Source organism: Panthera uncia, chromosome F1 (genome assembly GCF_023721935.1).
Source record: "Panthera uncia isolate 11264 chromosome F1, Puncia_PCG_1.0, whole genome shotgun sequence".
In the NCBI taxonomy this organism is placed as follows: domain Eukaryota; kingdom Metazoa; phylum Chordata; class Mammalia; order Carnivora; family Felidae; genus Panthera; species Panthera uncia.
In genome coordinates this window covers 1,824,401-1,846,467 of record NC_064813.1, presented here as the reverse complement: position 1 = coordinate 1,846,467, position 22,067 = coordinate 1,824,401, and the positions used below count along the sequence as shown (strand labels likewise).

General features: G+C 44.9%; 1 protein-coding gene across 1 annotated transcript in view; it reads left to right on the top strand.

The window, feature by feature from the left end:
• The window catches only part of ENAH (ENAH actin regulator), a gene marked incomplete at its 5' end in the record, with an annotated part of 108,477 nt that overhangs the window by 19,783 nt on the left and 66,627 nt on the right, over positions 1–22,067 (top strand). The window contains 1 exon segment of the mRNA XM_049635313.1: positions 20,511–20,676. Coding sequence (XP_049491270.1) covers positions 20,511–20,676 — 166 coding nt within the window.

The window sequence follows — 22,067 nt, the reverse complement described above, 5'->3', positions numbered from 1 at the left end:
TGTCTCACTAGCGATGGGACTTGCAGAATAACAGTATTAAAAGGTGACACGAACCTTTTGCAGTTTAAGTGGCTTATGAGGTCATTGGAGCAAAGACGAAGTAAGCCGGCTTCAGAAAAGTCTTTCTCTGTTACAGTTGCGGGAGGGCCGAGAATTATATCAGGATACTGAGGAAGCTATAGTTTCTAAATTTTTAGCCAAAAAGAATATCCTCTTTAGTAGAAGGGAAATAATAATAAAACGATTACTCTAAGTGCAGTTAGATGCAGGCATTACGTATCTTGAAGAAAAAAGAGGACACTTCTAAAATTAAAATACGGCCCAAAACATTTTTATTTTTTATGAATTGGATTATGCATCATTTTGAATGCTGCCTTCTGCTAAATTACTTTAACGTGAATTAGGTTCAGTGATATTCCTAAATGCTAGATGAAATTCATTTAATGTTTGAACTTTATATTTTTAGATGTACTATGAAAATCCCACAGCTGTGCTTGGAGATGCTGTGAATGACAGAGGAATAAGATCAGGGTTTGGGACCTGTGCCAGTTGGTAGTCAGCTGCCACACATGGAAAAGATTAAGCTAACAGACGAGAACGTGGCAGAAACATCATACATTAGGATGTTCTGGGTAGTGTGTGGTATTTTAGGTACCCATTTGTCATGACAGAGCACGTTTCGTGATTCGGAGACTGTTGGGGAGCCGGGAGTACCTTCCCCTGATTTTGCTGGGAGTAAAGTAAGATCGGCCACCTACTCGTGTCAAGATGTGACTCGTGATCTGATGAGTAGAAATACTTAGTTTGAATCTTTGTGCCATGATTAGTGTGGTAGTTTTAAGAGTGAGTTGCTCCCAAGCTTCAGTGGCATAGACCTGATACTGTAAATGTTGAGTTTTCTATATGCCTGTTTTTCCTAAATTGTATCAATTCTGGATGTTTGGATAGTGCATTTTCCCTTGATTTCAAATACGGAGTTGTAGGTTATTTCTGTGAAAGTTGATCTCTAATTTTGTAAAGTCTGAGAAGATTAAAATAGTGGTTGTCCAGTGTTTCACGTGGGCGTGGTAAATTCATTTGCTCATTTGACATTCGGCAAACACTTGACTATGCTTCATGTATTAACATTGTGGATAGAGGTGCTGCCAGGACACCCTGCTGCCCTGCCACCCCTTCGGGTCAAAGAATCGTTGTAACACAGTGGGAATCATCGGTGGTAGGATTATTCCTAGACTGACTTCTGTGGCCCCTGCAGGCCTGCTGGAGGGGCGGCCCAGTGGATGTGAACGGGGAGAGGAGACTGAGCGGTAACAACTAACGAGATGATGAGACGAGGAAGGCTTTCCGCTTCCGCACGGCCGGCAGTAAATAGCATGCTGAACGGAACGGAGAAAAGAGAGACTGGTGCCTCCGTGGGCATGACGAGGTTTAGTAGATTGTGATGATGGGATTTCATTGAAGAAATCCCAGAAACAGATTCTGTGCTGTGCTTGAAAGTGTCGTCGGTGAGGGGGCGCCTGGGGGGCTCAGTCAGTGGAGGCTCTGACTCTTGATTTTGGCTCAGGTCAAGATTCCAGAGAAGCAGTGTGTTTGGTTCTCAAGATGACAGAATCATCTTTCTATTCCTAGCCTTACTTGTACTTTTTTTTTTTTTTTTAATGTTTACTTATTTGAGAGTGAGCAAGTGGGCAGGGGAGGGACAGAGAGAGAGAGAGAGAGAGAGAGAGAGAGAGAGAGAGAAAGAGAGAATCCCAAGCAGGCTCCTCACTGTCAGCTCAGAGCCCAGCATGGGGCTCAATCTCATGAACCATGAGATCATGACCTGAGCTGAAATCAAGAGTCGGAGGCTGAACCGACTGAGCTGCCCAGGCGCCCCTGTCTCACCTGAACTTTTATTGTGCACATACTCCTTTCAGCTTCTTAATGTAGACCAAAGAGAATTTTTACAGCTGATACCAGGCAAGGTGTGTAACTAGGTTACCACTTTGGCAGGTGCCAGTAAACAGTCTTGCCTGCAAAGAAACCATTGACTGTTGGGGTGCCTGGGGGGCTCAGTCGGTTAAGCGGCCGACATCAGCTCAGGTAGTGATCTCACGGTTCGTGAATTCGAGCCCCATGTCGGGCTCTGTGCTGACAGCCTGGAGCCTGCTTCGGATTCTGTGTCTCCCTCTGTCTCTGCCCCTCCCTCACTTGTGTTCTTTCTGTTTCTCTCTCAAAAATAAACACTGTAAAATTATAAAAAAAGAAACCACTGATTGTAATATAACTCCGCTTTGCCAGTAGTATCAGAAAAGCACAGCACTGAGGCCTTTTTGTCCAGCACCTTCTTTTTAAACACGTAATAGCTACCATTCCACCTTGTTTCAACATTTTGTGGAAGCACAGGACAAAACATGCCCAGATCTCTTGAACGGCATGCAGTTCATATCGGGCTGAAGACCCGTGGTACAAGTGGGCCGCTGTTGTTCAGATTATGGCCAGTGATTCTCTTCGATCCTGCGGTGCTGTAATTCCTCTCTGAACACACCGCTGAAGTGTGTGAACAAAACATCGTGCTAGTGACTCCTGAATCCCTCTTTGCTTCCGTCATGATACTCTGTTGTCAGTGACAGTCACATGACTTTTGTGCGGGCGCTCTCCTACCCTCGCGGGGACAGGCCACGGTATGCAAGATGAATGTGGCGTACTTACCTGGAGGGTCAGTTTTATCGAAAGGCTTTTGGGGGAGCATCATATTAAAATAAAACAGTTGGATAATGGAGTGAATTGCAGAATACTCATTAAGTTTTAATATGAAACATGAAACTTGCAAGAAATGTGTTTGCCGTGGGCTCTCCAGGGCTCGCAGACTGGTGTACGTTATTGAAGGTCCGCTGTGTGCCGTCTCACATAATCCTCGGATAGCCGTTTCTGTTGTTCCTGCTGTGTGCAGTCCCATGGTCTGGTTCGCAGAACTGAAGCGTGCCGACCTTGCCTGATCTAGCTAACCGTGCCAAGTGGTCTGGTGTGTCGCGTTTAGGGCCCGGACTCCTGGTGCGTATGCAGGAGCCTCACACGGGAAAGCGGTGAGGACGTGCTTTCCCAGCTGCAGAGGACAGGCCAGAATTCAGGCCAGAATTTCGCAACATAGGAAATAGTTTTGAGCAGGAGTCGGCAGCTGGCGCATATGAACGTTCAAGAAATACTCTGGGAAAATTGAGGGTTTCCTTAGGATGATGAGAGAAGCAGGCTCAGGAGGCCATCTGCCAGCGGGAGCAGCATCAGGTCGTAATCCATTTAGTTTGACCAAGTATCTGAGGTACTACGGTGTCATGTGGACATACGTCTAGTTTTGAGTTGACTTTTAATTCAAATATTAAACGTTAACAAAAAGCACCTTCTTAGGACCCAGAGCACCCATAACCCTGGCTGAGTCACACACGGTGGCCGATCACGTAAATAGAAACAAGGGTGCGACGCTTCAGGGCCATCGTGAAGTCCCGGCCCTATAAGTGGCCGCCCAGCCTTGGTAGCTGCCCATAAAACAGCAGCCCCAGGATGAGCAGAGACAAGGAAGGCCCCGGTGATCACAGATGGTAGGAAGTTGGCCGGGCTCTGTTCACGCACGCCCACACCGGCAGAGTGGGAAGTCCCGATTTTGCACCTGTCGGAGGACGGCTCCACGCCCGCGGTGGGTCTTCAGGTTGTCGGCACGTCACACGTGAAGGGTGCACGGTGGCAGTTTGGTCGTGTTGCGCTCACCTGTGATTCTGGAACCCCGTCGAGTTGCTATCCTCCTTTGCCACAGTGCCGTTGCTGCAGTTCTAATAACGGATGGTGTTACGGAGTAGTCCCCGTGTGCCAGGCCCTTGAAGTGCTTGACGCACATGGTTTCATTCTCAGAACCGTTCTACGAGGTGGGTACTACTATGATTTCACTTTAGAAATGTGGAGGCGGAGGCTCTGAGAGGCTAAATAACGTGTTTGGGTCCACAGTTGTGTGAATGGAGTCCTCAGAGCTGGCAGCGAGGTTCACACCCATGCTCTGTGCATCTGAAGACATCCGCTCCCTACAGTTTGCCACTGATGTTACGATTTCGGAAGGAAATCGGAAGCCTTGTTAACTGCGGGCTCTGTGAGGAAGAACGATATGGTTTGTGTAGCGATGGTTTTGGTAACGTATACTTAGCGGTAGTTCTGTAATGAGGAAATCTGAGATCTCAGTGTCATCTGGTCTTAACTACAGAAGTGGTGTGGTTATGTGAATGAACCGTCTTTAACAGTTTACCTGAAAGTGACATTAGTTAAACCAGCAGAAATGTGGCTCTCTTTTGTAAAAGTCCTGCTTAAAATACTCTTAACTAAAGTCTCCTAGGGAGCAAAGTGGCACGTTCCATCTTGCAGGTAGTGTTTGGAGGCCTGTCCTTGTCCAGGGCGTGCTGATGCTGGGCCGGGAGGCAGACATGGAGCCCCGCAGCAGCAGGAGACAAGGATGCGCCAACTCCGTGGCTGCCTGGCCGAAGGAGGAGGGGCCGGGAGAGACACTTGGGTGGCGCTGGCCAATGCAGAAATGGCCGTCGGAGCAGCCCTGCTCTTTCTAGCTGGGGCCGGACTGCAGGGGGTCTTCGGTGTCCGTCAGCTGGGATGGAATAGAGGGAGGAGCACTTAGGGTGGGGAAAGCAAAGAGGGGGTGTTCTGAGGTTTGTTGGGGACATACTAGGCAGTCGTCCATGTGGGTTTGGAGCTGAGGAGAGAAGTATGGGCTGTAAATACCTGTGTGGTGCTTACTCACAGCTACTGCTGAAACTGTCTCTACGGGTGTGTGTGTGTGTGTGTGTGTGTAGTGAGAACAGGGGAGGGGACCAGTCATTATACTGCTGCCAGACTATTTTCATCTACACATTGTTTCTAAACTGATCCCGTTTAAAACTTTTAGAATTCTTATTTGAATGGATATGGAGAAATAAAGCATGCCAGTCTTTTGTCTTTTCTTTATGTTAACAAAGATTTTAAAACGTACCGTGTCACATAATTGTCATTATGGGTATGAAGTGTGTGCATAATTAGCTCCTTTACAGAGAATGCTGCACAGGCATGAGCCCTGGGTTAACCCCCTTACCCAAAAGTTTGTCGTGAGAAATTTCAAACGTACGAAACAGTTGAAAGAATTGTTCAGTGAAAATAAGTACACCCACAATCCAGATTCTGTTAATGTTTTTTTAACATTGTTTGGGATTTTAATTTCAGCAGTATGAAATGTATATGCTTACTGGATTTTGGCACAAATGTGAAGAAAAATTACATGTGGTTATATCTTTTTTCTTCTTTAATTGAGATACAATTGACATACTGGTTTCATGTGAACAGCATATAATGATTTGATGGATGTTTATACCGTGAGACGATCACCATAGGAAGTCTAGTTAACATCTGTCACTATGCACAGTTATAAATATTTTTTCTTGTGGTGAGAACTTTAAGATCTCCTGTCTTGCCCACGTTCAGGTGCACAATACGTTATTAACTATATTTGTCATGCTGGGACTTCTTTATAACTGCAAGGCTGTACCTTTTGACCCCCGCCATATCTCACCCCTCCCAACCTCCTGTCTCCGGCAGCCACCTGTCTGTCCATTCATCTTTTCCTGTATTTATCACATATCTATCCACTTATACGTGTGTGTATAAATTGCTTATTTAGATGTATGTCACTAGTTGCTAGCGCACTGCTCAAGGACTTCAGTATGTGTATCATTAACCAGGGTCCAGCAATAGTTTTTCTTCCTCTTGTGGCAAAACCGTTGGGAGAGTTTTGACAGACGCAGAACATGCCGGGAGGCAGAAGGCAGCGTTCCTTGAGGTCCCTTCCCATGTCATCCCCACTCTCGTCCCTCTCCTGCACAGGTAACCGCTGTTCTGATTTATTTCTGCTATCTATGAGCGTTTCCCGTTCCAGAGCGTCATTTGTTAGCAGTCACAAAATGCGTCCCCGTGTGTAAGTCTTCCTTCACAGCGGATGCGTGTGCCATTCACCTGCGTTGTTGCAGGTATCGGCCTTTCCTGCTCGGTGACACGGCATTGTGTGAATGCACCACAGTTACCGTTTTCCTGTTGCGGGATATCCGGGCACTTTCCAGGTCTTGGCGTCACCTAGCGTTGGGATTGTAGGGTCAGAGGGTAGACACGTGTTGAGCTCTGTGAGCAGGTGCCGCACGGCCTTTCGGAGTTCCCGAGGCATTCGTGTGTGAAGGCCACGGTCGGGCCGCATCGTAGCTATTCGGGGGGGCGGGCGGTGGTATCTCATTGTGATTTCCATTTGTGTTTCCCTGAGGACTAATGATGTTTAGCCCTTTTCTGTGGATTTCCTGACCGTTTATATATCATGTTTACATCATGTTTATCACGTTTATATATCATGTTCTATCTGTTCCAGTTATTTGCCCAATATTTGATGGGTTATCTGTCCTTTAATTGCATACGGTTTCTGACTTCCAGTGGTTCAGCCGAGGACTTTCTGGCTTTACAATGGCCCGAAAACGTACTTGTAGCTTTGAATCTTGATCTTTTCCCAGGCCGGCGGCGTGCAGGGCTGCTCTCTCTGGCGGTGCTGGGCAGCGGTCTGGAGCTCCCCTGCAGCTACACCGTCGGGGGGCAAACGATGGACGCAGCCACGCTGTATCCACACAGCCGTGCTGGGCCTCACTTTTTGTACGGCGTTCAGTAAACTACGTGAGATACTCGACGCTTTGTTGTCAAATGGGCTTTGTGTTGGAGGATTTGGCCCACCCGTAGGCTAGTGTCAGTGTTCTGAGCACGTGCGCGGTGGGCGGGGCCACGCGGGATGTTCCGTAGGCTGAGTGTGCTAGGTGCATTTTGACTTAAAAAATATCACTATCAGGACGTAATAACCTCATCCCGTCATAAGTGGGTGGAGGATCTGTATTTAGTTGCAGGAGTTTTAAAAATAGAACCTGGATACATGTCAGGCTTATGTTTTGCTGATTTTTCCTCCTCTGAGCCTTGCTTTCCTCCCTCCTTCCTTTCTTTCTGTGATAGCTTTACTGAGATCTAGTTAGTGTTCATACGTGTGCATTTTCTTAAAGGTGTGTGTTTGGATGGGAGTAAATTTTAACTTGCCGACTTTTTTCTTCCATGGTTTTTGCTGAAACTTCGCCTGTCCCCAGTTCACTGGACACTCTGTTTCCATCTAAAACCTTTCTATGTTGAGCTTGTTTGTTTGAGTCGATGATACATCTTGAATTAATTTTTTTGGTGGCACGAGGTATGGATTGGCATTCATGTTTTTCTGTCCTCTGGTCCCAGTTGTTTCTGAAGAAAAGTCCATGGTCATCTGAATTATATGTAATGTTTCATTTTTTTTCTGGTGTTTCAAGCGTTTCTCTTTATCTTGGGCTACCATATGCCTGCCTGTGGTTATTCCCACATCTTTTACACTTGTTTTTGTTTTGGTTCCAGACTCTTCTTGCACGTAAGTTAGACCTGCTGGTACCACCCTAAAGGTTCATCTTTTCCCCAGTCTTTTTTTTTTTTTCATCTTTAGATTGGGTAATTTCTATTGATACTTGGTAAAGTTCACCAATTCTTTCATCTGCCATCTCCATTCTGTTAAGCCCATCCAGAGAATTTTAATCTTCAATAGTAAGGAAAACTACATATTTTCAATAATAGAGATTTCATTTGGTGTTTAAAAATTTCTCACCTGTTCTTTCCTGTCTTCTCATTTCAGTTCTATCCTTGAACATGGAGATAGTAGCCGCCTTCAGTCCAACGCTGCTCACCTTCATCTTGTGGCGAGGCCCTGGTCTCTGTCTCTCCTCTGAGGCTGCTGAGTACTTCATTGAGTTAGGGGCCTGGTCGGTGATGTACTCTGGAGCCCGTGACTTCCCTTACAGTGATCTGCGGACTGGTGGTGACCTCGTTAGAGCAGGCGGGCAGCCACTCGTGTTTTAGTTGGTCTTTTAGCCTTGGAGAGGTTGCTCAGAAAGTTCCCGCACATGCATCATTTTAGGGGTCGCCAAGAGAGTTAGACCGTGCACACCCCCTCTTTGTTCCCCTACAGTTATCCTCTCAATTTTCCAGCACCTTGGGTTGCCCTCAGCATTATCTGTTGGTTCTTGAAGCTAGAAACACAGGGTTTTCTGTTAGGGCTGTTCTGCCTGTAGCACAGACTCTGGGCCTGTCCTTGGGCTGAAGCTGTAAAATCAGGGATCTCTTCCTGTATTGTTTGTTTTTACCAGAGCTGATTGCCTTCCAGTTATTCTTCAGCACTTTCAGATAGTCGTTCTGTACCTTTTACCCAGAGTTTAGAGTTTTATCTATAGGAGGCTCATTTGGAAAAAAGCCCATGAGGCCACTACTTGGGCCAGAAGCAGACCCTCCTGACACAGACTTTTTTGGGGGGGGGAAGGTTGAGATCCTACAGCATTCTTCAGTTTTTCTCTCTTGATCGCATGTGGCACTTGTCTTTTGGTTTGTTGTCACACGTGTTCACTGAATTATTACCTCAGGAGGTTAATAACCTACCAAAGTGAGAATATGAAGGATATAAGTGAAACCCCAGCCTCCCCTGCCCCACACCTGTTTTTACTTCTAAGTCAGTCCTAACTTGGTCCTCTCTGATGTCTTTATCGCTAAAATCACCTGTATATGGTCTTTATAAAAACTTTTTAGAAGGTTTTATTTTTTTAGGTAATCTCTACACCCAAAATGGGGCTCGAACTCACAACCCTGAAATCAAGAGTCACACATTCTACTAACTGAGGCGGCCGGGCGCCCCTTTGATATTTTTAACTCAGGCAGTGCTTGGAAGTAGGGTGGCTGTTTTTTGCCCTATAACCTGGTGAAAATAATGTGAGGCTAAACCCCTCGGGAAACAGGTGAAATCATCTCTGATCAGTGGTTCCGAGAAAAATTTCTTGTTAACGGGAGGATTTGCCGGGATAGCGGAGGTATATGTTGCCCAGGGAAGTGTTTCCACATATTTCCCCCTTCTGTGACTGTTTCTAAATGTATATACTTTTTGTCAGCTCTCATGCTATTAATGAGGTTTTAGGTTCGCTGGTATCTTGGAAATTGATCTTTGAAACCGCAAGTTCAATTCATAAAGGTGGGTGCCTGCCTAGAGAATATGCACCCTGTGTGTGTGTCACGTGCGAAGTGCCATGGGGTGTATGGAGTGTGAGATCCCCAAGGAGTCTCATTACAGTGCTGTATTGTGTATTTGTTAAGTTCTTAAGAGTTCTCATCACAAGAAAAAATATTTTTAACTGTGTAGGATGATGAATGTTGACTAGATTTATTGTCATCATTTTCACAATATACACACATATTGAATCATTGTCTGTACACCTGGAACTAATATAATGGGGGAAAAAGTTTAAGGTCTTAGGGACAGACGAGAGGGTATCGGTCCAGGTGGTGAAGTAATTCATGGCCGTACGGTAAAACTACAGCAAAACATGATGACTTAAAACAATACACATTTGTTATCACACAGTTTCTGTGGATCGGGAATCTGAGTACGGCTTTCTCAGCAAGTGCTGTTGAGATGCTGGCCAAGGCTACAGTCCCAGCCAAAGTCACCGCTGGAGGACCTGCTTCGAGGCCCCTTCACAGAGTTATTGGTTGGATTCAGTTGCTGGTGGGCTGTCGGACTGAGGCGGGGGTCAGTTCCTTCCTGCCAGGTGGCCTTGTCATGTGGGCCTTTTCCTCAGGCGGAAGCCACTGTCTTTGTAAATTGATCTTGGGAATGACATTCCATAACTTCTGCCGTAGAATGGAAGCAGGTCTCTGGGTCCTGCCCACGTGCGGTGGGAGAAGATTACACGATGGTGTGAGTACCAGGAGGGCAGGGATCATTGGGAACCCTCTTTCTAGTCCTTGCGGGGGCCAGAAATACATGGGAGTGAGATTTTACAGCCAAAGTTTAGAAGAAGGAAGAAGTGGCTTGTCAGTAACAACCCAAAGAGATGTCTTAGAAACAAGTCAGAGCAGTGGAGTATCTCAAACAAAGGACCATAACAAACCTTAAAGTTTTTATTATAACAAGTTAGGTTAGTTCTGTAAGATGTCATCCGTTTTCTTTAGTAAAATTAAGTTTTTTAAACTTGTGTTAATACAACCTTTAACCAAATGCAAGTGAGGTGAACATAGTTTTATTCTTTGCTGGACAGAAATACTTTCTTACATTTTAAAAATATTTAAAACTATTATGTATATAGTTTTCATTGTGGTAAAATATATATAACTAAATTTACTATTTTTGTAATTTTTAGGTGTGTATTCAGTGGCCTTAAGTATATTCATATTATTATGTACCCGTCACTGCCACCTGTTTCCAGAACTTGGTTATCATCCCAAACTGAACTTTGGCGCATTGAATAATCAGTCCTCATCCGTCCCTCCCTTCAGCCCCTGGCAGCCACTGTTCTCCTTTCTGTGAATTTGACCACTTCGGGTGCCTTGTGTAAATGGAGTCAGTCACACAGTATTTGTACTTTTGGGTCTCACTTATTTCACTCAGCATGACGTCTTCAAGGTTCATCCATGTTGTAGTGCGTGTCAAGATTTCATTCCTTTTTAAGACTAAGTAATATTCCCTTGTATATACAGTTGACCTTGAACAGCACAGGGGTTAGGGGCACCGGACCCTCCTCGTGTAGTCAAAAATCCACGTACAACTTCTGACTCCAAAACCCTCAACTATTATAGCCTCCTGTTGACTGGGAAACCTGACAAATAACATGAACAGTTGATTAGTACATATTTTATATGTTATATATGTGTTATATGCTTTATTCTTACCACTAAGTAGGCTAGAGAGAAGGAAATGTTAGGGAAATCATAAGGAAAATATGTTTACAGGACGGATCGTCATGTATCAGAAAATCCCCACACGATTGAAGCCCCTGTGTTCAAGGGTCAGTTGTATGTGGATTCCCTTCCCCTAGCTTCAAATAAAACATTACATAAAATGTAATGTGGAAACAGCAGAAAACTTTGAAGAGGTAGTTTTGTGCGACTAATAGAATTGAAAGACTCTGTTATTCAGGTAGAGTGGCCATGAGCCCGTACTCTGAAGCAGACTGGCAGCTCTGAACGCCCTTTCTGTCTCAGTTTCCTGTCTGTACAATGGGGATATTGACAAATACCTACCAAAGAAGGTTGGCAAATAAATGGATTAATAAAGGCAAAGTACGTAGAGTAGCGTGTGGCACCTAGTGCTGTATTCATATATTCGTATTTTTGTTAGCATCGTTTTCTTCACAACACTGGCTCAGTAATTAAATACCTGTGTCACTGAAGTGTTTCTGGGTTTTAGGTCTTCGATAATGTAAAGAGATTTGGATTCTTATGACTATGACTTTTATTATTTTTTATTTTTATTTTTTTAGAAGTTTTATTTATTTTTGACAGAGTGCAAGCAGGGGAGGGGCAGAGAGCCAGGGGGACAGAGGATCCCAAGTGGGCCTGAGCTGAAGTTGGGCACTCAACTGGCTGAGCCACCCAGGCGCCCCATACTATGACTTTTAGAGGGGGTGTGTCTGTCTGTACAAGGTACTATGGGGAGTAACCTGTTAATATATTTTCCTTCATTCTGTTAGGATTTTTGTGCATGCAGTTAAGTCATATGTTAAAACATAGGCTCTGAAAATAAGTTTGTCCATGGATAGTTGTAGAGTGCAGTCTTCTGATGCAGTTGGTTTTAATATTTTTATAAAAGTAACATTTGCTTGGGACACCTGGGTGGCTTGGTCAGTTAAGTGTCTGATTCTTGATTTTGCTCAAGTCATAATCTCAGGGTCGTGGGATCGAGCCTCATGTTGGGCTTGAGAGCCTGCTTGGGATTCTTTCTCTCTCTCTCTCTCTCTCTCTCTCTGCTTCTCCCCGCCCCACGATAAAAAAAGAAAACAAAACATTTGCTTTACTTTTGTTACCTAGTCTTCTTGGGTGCCCCAGAAGAGGCGGGGGTGGGGGAGGAGGGGCGGGCTTGAGTTTCCCTGTGCTCTTTGGTGGTGAGGCCAGATCTGCTTCCATCCGTGCCCAGTCTGGGTGGCCCTTGAGAGGTCCCCATCACCTCACTGCTCCTGCTGCTTCCTGCCCGGCATGACCCCCTTTTCTTCTCTCCCCACAAACTCCCGTTCTCGTGTTCTCGAGTACACCACGATTGTGCCTTTTCATTTGCTCTGTCACTCCTCCCTCTCCAGGGACGCTGTGGATGGAGTCGAGCTCTTTTTTGTACTTAATTAAAGTAGGAGGCGGTCATGGTGGAAGCCAGGTAGTACATAAAGATGGCTATAAAGACCATCCTCGTTATTCCTGAAAACACATGACCGCATGTGTAAGTAAGCGCCCCCTTTCAGGTACTTCTGCATTTTACCCAACCTAATGATTTCTCCCTATTTTAAGAGATTTTTTTTCAGCCTACAGGAATACCCAACAGATTTGCTCAAACATTTTCTAACACATGCTATCTTGCCTTAGATGTACCGGTCGTCTTCCTTGGTGACTGGGTCAGTTATTACACCAGATTGCACGTGTGCTTCTCGCGTGCTGTGGGACAAAGAGTTTAGTAGTGACACACTGGTGTTTTTACTTGCTTTTTTAACCTTGGCATTTCTTAGAAAGATGTACAACTGTGTGGTCTTCTCAGGAGGGTTTGCTTTTCTACGTACTTGGATCCGCTGCCTCCCAGACGGTTTTCTTGCCTTGCAGAAAACGGATTGCTGCCTTTATTTTGTCTCTGTCAGTGGCATTGACATCTCTCACGTGTCCCTCAGTGTCACAGCTGTGACAGCGGCACCTGACTGTTACTAGCAGGCAGCTCTCCCCCTGAATCTTAGCAAGTTTTTCGTGAAGGAGAAAAGCTTATTTAGCATTTCCTAACTGTGCCCTAAGCTCTCGAGCCCAGGGTGACCTGCCCTGGTGGTAATGGTAATGGTTGGGTAACCGAACTAGTTGAAGTGTGGCATCCTTAAAAATAATACGTGCCTTTAAACGTCTTAGTCTACCTTATAATGTACGTGTTAATTCTGTACCCTTTTTCTCTTAAGCTTTTCATGTTGGTCTGGTGGTGAGAATTCTACATTATTTTTTTTTCCTAAGGCACGCCCGTGTTCTATCGTGCGTTTCAGCTTTGGTTTCTGGAAGGTGGGAGAGAACTGGGGTGCACGTGAAGTGTTCTGAATGTGAACCCTGCCAGACCCGGGTGAGCCCTCCGCCCTTGATAACGTGCCTCACAGCTGTTGGAGTGATTCAGACCTTGACAGAGACTTTCCGCAACGCTCAACCTAATTTGGTAGGATTTCTATGTACTCGCACGGTGGCAGCTTAATCAGTTGCACAATTGCGAGACAAATACAGTCGGAATGGCTACATTTGGGCCAAACACAGCTGACTCTTGATCAGGACACAAGGCAACTGCTGGGAGAAGAGAGTGGGGTGTGGGGAGCCTCCCGGCTCTGGCTTTTGAGTGCTGATGATAGGTTTTACAGCCAGAAAGCAGAGGGCTTGGTAGGTTGTCCATATGGGTATTGAAAGTAAAAAAAGGGGGCTTTCCCTCGCATACTTCGGGGCTCTTACCCAAACTTACATTTTTTTTTTTTTACGTTCTTCAATTACTGTCTGTCACTACTTTTCAAGTCACTGTTTTTAACAGATCTTAACTAGGAGAGGTGAAAAGATACAATGCTTGCTCTTCAGGGGTTTAGTACGATGTTGGTGGAGAGGTGGTGCACATGGTTGTGAGAACAGAATGGGTGAACTCCTTTTGTGGGGGTGGGGGGGCAGGAAAAACTTTCAAGAGGATGTGACAGTTGTGTCTAAAATTGGGGGGCCAGCTGAGTACTAGGCAGAAGGCATTTGGGAAGAGTCAACGTGCAGGTAGGTAACGGGACAGGCAGGTGCAGGGTGTGGATATATGGACAAGGATGGCATCATGGTCACTGTGCTGTTGGGGGTGGACTGTTGTGAACATAGGTGTGTCCCCAGCACTAGGGTGGTGGAGTGGTGCCTGGCACATTTTACATGCCTAATACCTATGTGTGTTTAAACATTTTTAATTTTACTTTACATATTTTTTAATTTTTATTTTTTAAAATGTTTATTTTTAAGAGAGAGAGAGAGAGAGTGTGTGTGTGTGTGTGTGTGTGTGTGTGTGTGTGTATGTGAGTGGGAGAGGGGCAGAGAAAGAGGGAGACAGGATCTGAAGCAGGCTCTGCACTGTCAGCACAGCCAGATGTGGGGCTCAAACTCACAAACCTTGAGATCATGACCTGAGCTGAAATCAAGAGTCGGATGCTTAACCGACTGAGCCACCCAGGTGCCATCAATACATATTTGAAACAAAGAAAGGATGTTGAGGAACACAGAGGTCAAATCACTGTGGGCCTTGTCTGCCACGTTAGAAAGCCAGAGTCTGTCCTGAAATGAGTCTTTGGAATGTCTTAACCTGAAGAGTGACACGATCAGGCTTCACTTAGCAAAATGCCCCTGCAGAAGCGTTGGAGGAGGGAGTAAGATGCAGTCAGAAATACCAGTTAGGAGACTGCTGAGAAACTGGGGAGGACCCAGAGCTTCTGAGCACTGTGAGCAAAGGGAGCTAAAGAATTTAGAAGTTCATTAGGAAGTAGAATTGGCAGGCCTTGGTGCCGAGTTGAGTGCCTGGGCGGATGAGGGTAGGGAGGATTCTGGAATGACCCATGCGTTTGCAGGGCTGCTGGATCCTGCAGTGGGGAGCCAAGAGAAAAAGCACTCTCGTGATTCTGCTGGTGCTTAACATCACACAGGTGTTCTTCCAGCTGGAGTGCATCATCTTTTATAACTGAGATGGCCTAGTTCCGTTTTACTCTGTGCCCGAGGAGCTGTGCAATACAGGCGTGAACGGTGTTTGTGGAATTGAATTGAAATCTGACATTGTTTTGCTTTCAGCCTCTTTAATGCTTGACATGTTATAGAATTGCAGGCTTGAGCAAAAAAGATTGACATCAGAGCAGAAGATGGGAAATCCTGTCTTAAAAATTTGCAACTTTTGGTGTAATTTCTGTTTTAATATTTTATCTTCTGAATTACTGTCATCTTAGTTCATGGAATGACTCAGTATCACAACAGACCAGGTGCTAATTCTCTTTCTCTAAGAGGTTGGTTGTATAGTAGAGGTTGTATAGTATAGCCTAACCACGGGTTAGGCTCTGTGTTGCATATTGGGGATTTCAGGGGTGCGGAAGGCACGTTTATATGTGTGTAAAAATAAATAAGTGAATTGAGACCATGACTTTCAATAGTGATATGCACATGGCGTTGCGCCCCATACTCCTTATCTGTAAAATGCTGGGTATTGTCCATTATCTCTTCCTGCCTCTGCTTGTCCCCCGCCTCCCGCCATCTCCTAGCAGCAGACTTGTCTGGTGCGCTTCCGGCCTGGGTTCGCGTGCTGCCCTCCCGGCGCCTCCCCACGCGCATGGCCCGCACTGGTCTTCATGCCAGCCTGAGTGTCTTGAGTTCCTGTCACCTTCCTGAACTCTTTCTTGACACAGTAGCTCTGGTCCGCTTTTAAAAACGGAAGTCATGTTCTGCTTAAAGGCCTCAAGTAAAATCCCGGCCCCCTCTTGTGGCTCAAACATCTCAGAGAGTCGTCCTCGTTGAAAGATCACCGAATGCTACGGCAGCTCATTGGGACTCCAGAAACACTTCTCAGAAGGGATGATACTTGATTCAGGCCTTGAGGAGTAGGATTTTGTTGGGTGAAACTGCACTGATTAGGCACTCAAAGAGCGCCTACTGTGTGCGAGGCACTGTCATAGTCATGCTTTATTGACGAGTTAATGACTAACGAGTGGTGTCTTTGAGAAGTTGCTGTTTTCAAAAATTGGGCTTTATTGCAACCTCAGTAAGTGGTGTGTAGGAGAGTAACCCAGCAGTCCTTAGTCTGCTGTTTAAACCCTGGGACCTATGAGAATAGAATTTGGCATGCCTTCTCTACCATCATGTAGTTTCGTCCCAGAAATTCGGCTGTATTCAGAAATGAATTACCTGGTGAAGCCACAAAATTGTAATGTAGTGTCATGGTTTTTATACCATGGTTTTTATTTTTTATTTTTTATTTATTTTTATTTTTATTTTTTTTTAATTTTTTTTTAACGTTTATTTTTTATTTTTGAGACAGAGAGAGACCGAGCATGAACAGGGGAGGGGCAGAGAGAGGGAGACACAGAATCTGAAACAGGCTCCAGGCTCTGAGCTGTCAGCACAGAGCCCGACGCGGGGCTCGAACTCACGGACCGCGAGATCGTGACCTGAGCCGAAGTCGGCCACTTAACCGACTGAGCCACCCAGGCGCCCCTGAAATTTTTATTTATAACTAATTTAGTGCTTGATCTTCACAAAACTGTAGCTTAGTAAAATATTAATTAATATTAATCTTATGTGCAGTTCCTTTACTGACTCAGAATGTTGACTTCGACTAGGTGTTTATTTTAGAGGCTTAGTATAACACAGATAGAATGGTATTAGAAGGGCCATAAAATTTTTGTCTCTTTTGCCTTGCTTTTGTTTAGATCTTCATCTTCTTATTTTTTTTTTTTTTTTTTTTGACTCTTCGGTAGCTTTGGTACTTAAATCTTTCACTTTTCCCTGAAAAACCACACATATGTATATAATTTCAGCAATTTGGAAGTTTACTCGTTTTCTCAGCTAAAATCCTAGAGAAAGCTAGACATCTATCAGAAAAATCTGATTTTTCTGTTTCTGTCAATTCTCCGTTGCTCGTATATACACCCACGTATAGGCAGTTCTTTCGTGACTGAGGCCAGTCCTACTTGAAAGTAGGCCCTTTTAAGTATTTCACTGGACCGGGGAGAAATGGAGAAAAAACAGACAGTGTTCTAGAGAATTGTATAGAAAGCTAGTTATTTTACATTTACATTATTACATTGCATGATTTTTATTTTGAGATGTTTAAGTTCCAGAATATTCTCATTTTAATAAGTTGCTGTGATGTTTCCTCCCTGCCCCCACCCCCCATCTCCTCCCTGGAAAGTAGACCAAAATTTTGCCAGCCGATTGTAGATCCATCCGGTCTATTTTTGAAGTCTGTGGGTTCGTGAAATCCAAAACTGGGTACCACTGGCCTGTTTTATGCTCACCTTTAATCGGAGCTGGTGTCTGTGTGGTTTTCTTCTTGCATCAACCAACAGCCAGTTCCATTTTCCAGCACCAACTGGGTGTCCCTGTTCAGTTCACTTCTGACACCCTCTGGAGTTAGCGCAGGTGCCGTCGTTAAGGGCTCGGTCCCCCGGGACTGGCCCCACTTCAGGGACCGGCAGCCAGTGGGCTCCTTGGGCTGCCTGCACATTTAACGCCTAGCTGACCACAGATTCTGCTGTTCCCACCACGTCCCTTCAAGTTCAGTAATTTCTAGAATAATTCTTAGAAGTCAGAAAACTGCTCGGCTTACTATTACTGTTCTTTGTTTTGTTTTAAATAAAGGATCTAATTTAGGAGCGGTCAGGTGGAAAAACTGCATAGTGCGCACTCTGGGGCAGGCACAGGGCTCCCGTGCCCTCTGCCGGCTTGCCACCCTCCCAGCACCGCGGGGTAAAGCTTGTCTGGGTGTGTTTGTAGAGGCTTCGTTATGTAGGCGTGAGTGATGACATGATTGCCCACTGGTGAGTGAAGTCAGTCTCTGGCCCTTCTACCTTCCCCGGAAGTGGGGGCTGGGGTGGAACTGAAAATTTCAACCCTCTAAGCAGGCTGGGTATTTCTGGCAGCCAACCTCCATCTTGAAGCATGGAGCCACTATTAGCAGGCCAGAGACATGTCTGTCGCCCAGGAGATCCCAGGGCTTTTAGGAGCCCCTTACCTGGAACTGGGGCACAGACCAAGGGATGTTTATAATGGCAGAGACGTCTGTCCAGTGAGGACAGACCCTCCAATGCTGTGGAATGGAACTGGAAAGATTTGGTTTGCGTTTGTCACTAAGAATTCCAGCGGCCAGCGCCATCCCTTCTTGTCCGGGCCTTGCCGTGGCTTCCCTGAGTGCCTGGTGGCTTCCAGAACGACAGGGTTATTTGGGCATAACCTGTCCCTTACAGCTTTGCCACATGGCCGTGTTCCTGTTACCTGCTTCTTTTTCTTCTCTTTAATCTGGGCTTCTCTTGGTGCTTCTTGGCTTCGTTTAGAGCTGGATTTATATTTTTGACATCTCATTTTGAAGATTTCCTTTCATCTTCATTAGGAAACTAGTCAACTAATTTTTGCATTTTTGTCCTTGGCTACCTGGCTGTGTCCATCTGGCTTTGTTTCTGTGGTTGTAGCTTTCCCAGGGAAATGGAGGTGATCAGACATTTGATTGCTAAGTAGTTTGTATGTGTCTTGATTAATCAAGGATTAGTCAAAGCTATTTGGTCAACTGTGTGCTTCAGTATTTGGAATGTCTCCAGAAACCCATTCTAGAGCAGTGGGGAAGGAAAATGGAGGTAAAAGTGGGGGCATCTCTTGCTTTTAGATTTCCTACGTATATTAAAAAAATTGGGATGGGGGGGTGTCTGGGTGATTTAGTCGAATGAGGGTCCAACTCTTAATTCTGGCTCAGGTCATGATCCACGGTTTGTGAGTTTGATCCTTGCTGTCAGCGCAGAGCCTGGCTTGGGATTCTCTCTCTCCTTCTCTGCCCCTCCCCTGCTCACTGTGTATCTCAAAATAAATAAATAAACTCAAAAACAAACGAACACTTTTTTTAGGCATGGAATGATTTAATATACAACAAATGGGGGTTTATTGCTTTGGCTTATATGATCCCGCTGGGACTTCTGGAGGAGATAGTGTATTTTGAACCTTAGGAAACATATGTCCCGAAATACTAATTTTTGAGAACGGGAAAATAGTGTTGTGTATTAATTTACAGATTTGTTATTTACGATTAATGGTAGATTTGTGTCTTGGATTGTATGCTGTAAGGGGCACTTTGCCTAAGCTTGTTTCACATAATCTTTGTGCAGGGCCCTGTAAATGCTGTCACTTGGCAAGTATTTCTGCTGTGAGCCATGAAGAGATTTCAACTTTTGAGCTGACAGGTGCTCTTTAATTAGGCATTTAGAAATAACTCACACTTTTTGTAATTAACTTGTTTTTATTCCCAGAACTAGTTTACCAAGAAATTTCAGTGCAGCATGAAAGTTTAGACAGTACCACTTTATTTCAGTGTTTGTGCTGCACACGTATTGTTATGAGTTCGTTTTTGTAAAGTTTCTCTGATGGAAAGGTAGAAATAGTGATGACCTCGCTGTTCTGAAGCAACCGTATCGCTCAGTGCTGTCACCCCAGTGGGTCTCCCCTGATCTTCTGTCATCATGTCACTTGATAAGAGTAAAACACAGGCTATTGAGGGACGGGGCAGAGGTGTGAGTAAGAGGGGAGGGTCTGAGAGTGACTTGTTTTTGAGGATATTGGCCAAGAACCCACACTGATAACTGTTTAAAATCTTTGAGGCTAAAATTGGTAGAACGGGCAGTACTTTTGTTAAGGGTAAGGTTGGCTGAGCCACTGGGAGCACCTCCACTGGTCTCCGCTTTAAGCATCAGCTAAGTCTTGGACGTGGAGATTGAGTCGTTTTAATTGGTGTGGCCTAACATAACATACCTGTTTTCTTCTGTTACCCACTCTTGGTACTGGATTTTTAAAAAATAAGATATGGTATGAAGTAATAAAAATCAAAGCAGCCCTTTTTTCCCCAGTAGTATTATAGAATATTTAAAAGATGAACCTAGTACATAATATGAAATTAAGATCATCTCTACATTTTGTGTATCTCAGTCTTATTTGGTAACAAATAATGGGAATGAAACTGAGATGTAAAGATCCTTCCTGGAAATTAGTCTTTTCTTCTTTAATGTTTACCTATGAGGGTTAGAATCTAAAATCTCGAGGGATCTTTAGAAAGGATCTCATTTTACCTTCGCATGTTTAAATGAACATGGGATGTTGTCTTGCCCACGTGGAGTCAAGGACTTAAGTCACATTGCCATCAGTTGATTGTTAGTGGCCACTCCATATCTCACGGACCGGAGGGAAGTGGTCAGAGTTTGTTACATTGGCCTTGCAGCAAGCCCGATGGTAAGAATCACCTTTCCAGTAAAGAGTGGGTAATCACAGGTCACCAGTATTATAAACATACGTGCAGTTGAACGATGACGGTTAATTTATATCTGTGGTTGTGTTCAGTTTGACGAATGTATTAGATACTCAGTGTATTAGATTAGAAAACATTTCTTGTGTTTCTTATCTATGTGCTCTTCGTGGATCCTGACTTCCCGCTGGTCCCACACTACACTTCAGTTTTTGGTCTCTTTTGCCCCCTCAGACTCTACCCATTGAGGCAGGAAGCCTCTGTCATGTTCCCCGTTGTTCTAGCAGCCAGTGAGGCACTAATTGTGGGCTCACTCTGGTTTGTAGAGCTGAATGGGAAACTTAGCATATTTTAAATGTCTTAAGTTTGCATGTTTTATTTTTTACAGTGAACAGAGTATTTGTCAGGCAAGAGCTGCTGTGATGGTTTATGATGATGCCAACAAGAAGTGGGTGCCAGCTGGTGGCTCAACGGGGTTCAGCAGAGTTCACATATATCACCATACAGGCAACAACACGTTCAGAGTGGTGGGCAGGAAGATTCAGGACCATCAGGTAAGGGTCTCTTACCTTCTAGTGAAAGTTGTGTAGAATTACAGAAGGACTGTAAAGTAGTCCGCACCCTGAAGGAGCTCTTGGCAACTACAGTCAGCCTCTTCCGTGTGGGAAAACTGGGATGGGGTTGCCTTCCCGCCCTGTCCACCTTGGATGGATGAGGATTTAGAGCTAACTGTACAAAAATACAAATATGACTTTAAATTATGAACATTCGTTAGATCTTCTGGCTTTCCAGCTAGCTAAGTTTGGGAATCTAAGGTAAATTTAGGACCAAAAAAATGTGAAATACCACTTAAATAGCAGGTTGTGTGTTTAAGGAATTCATTTCCTGCCAAAGGTGTGGGGCTAGAGGAGGGAGTTGAAAATGTTAGTAATTTCAGCAAATACTGTAAATTCACGTATGATGGAAACATTGTAGGTTTTAAGATTGCTGGAATAGTTGGGCGTTTGTAATTCGTACCTGGGATGAAAGCTAAGCCTTTCCTATTTCCCTGCTCCGGATTTCTCAGAAAGGTGACTGCATTACCTGATGACGTGATGTCTTGGGTCTCAGCGGACTGCGAGCAGTGGTAGACAGAGGGAACGTGGGTGGGGCCTCACCAGCGCCAAGTATATGCAAACTGCAGCAAGAACTTGTATAACGGACAGATTTATGAAATACTTTTGGTTCTGGTAAGACGGTGGACTTGACCAGTGTCAAACCCATGCAGGAAAATAGGAAATTTCCGGCTGAGTCCTTAACTAAGGAAAGGCCGGTCCCCAGGTTTCTGCCAGGAACCCTGGTGTAGTGTGCCGACAGGTGCTGCGGCAGCCTTGTGTTTCAGGATGGCAGTTAAGAACTGTGAATAGCTACGGACTCAGGTCTGTCGTCGGTGTGCAGCCGCTGTGGGCCTGCAGGAGGTTGGGCTTTGAGACCTCCGTCTACACGGGGTGGGGCTCCACACTGGGCCACACACCATCAGCATAGGACGCAAAGGAGTGTGGATTTTTCTTTCTTCTTTCTTTTTTAAAGTTTGTTTATTTTGAGAGATAGAGATAGAGAGCGAGCAGGGGAGGGGAGAGGGAGAGGGAGAGAGAGAATCCCAAGCAGGCTCTGCACTGTCAGCACAGGGCTCGAGATCGTGACCTGAGCCGAAATCAAGAGTCAATGCTCAAGTGACTGAGCCACCCAGGTGTCCCAAAATGTTTGGAAACTTAAAAACACTTCTAAATTCATGACGTGAAAATCACATCATTATGAAGAGTAAAAAATGTTTGGAAAATAAAAGACTTAGACTTGAGTGACAGGATGTGATATGTAGAAACCTCTGGCACATCTAAGCTGCCCTCAGATGGACAAATCTTAATGGCGAGCTTGACCCAAAGAAAACAGAAGGAAATAGTAAAAA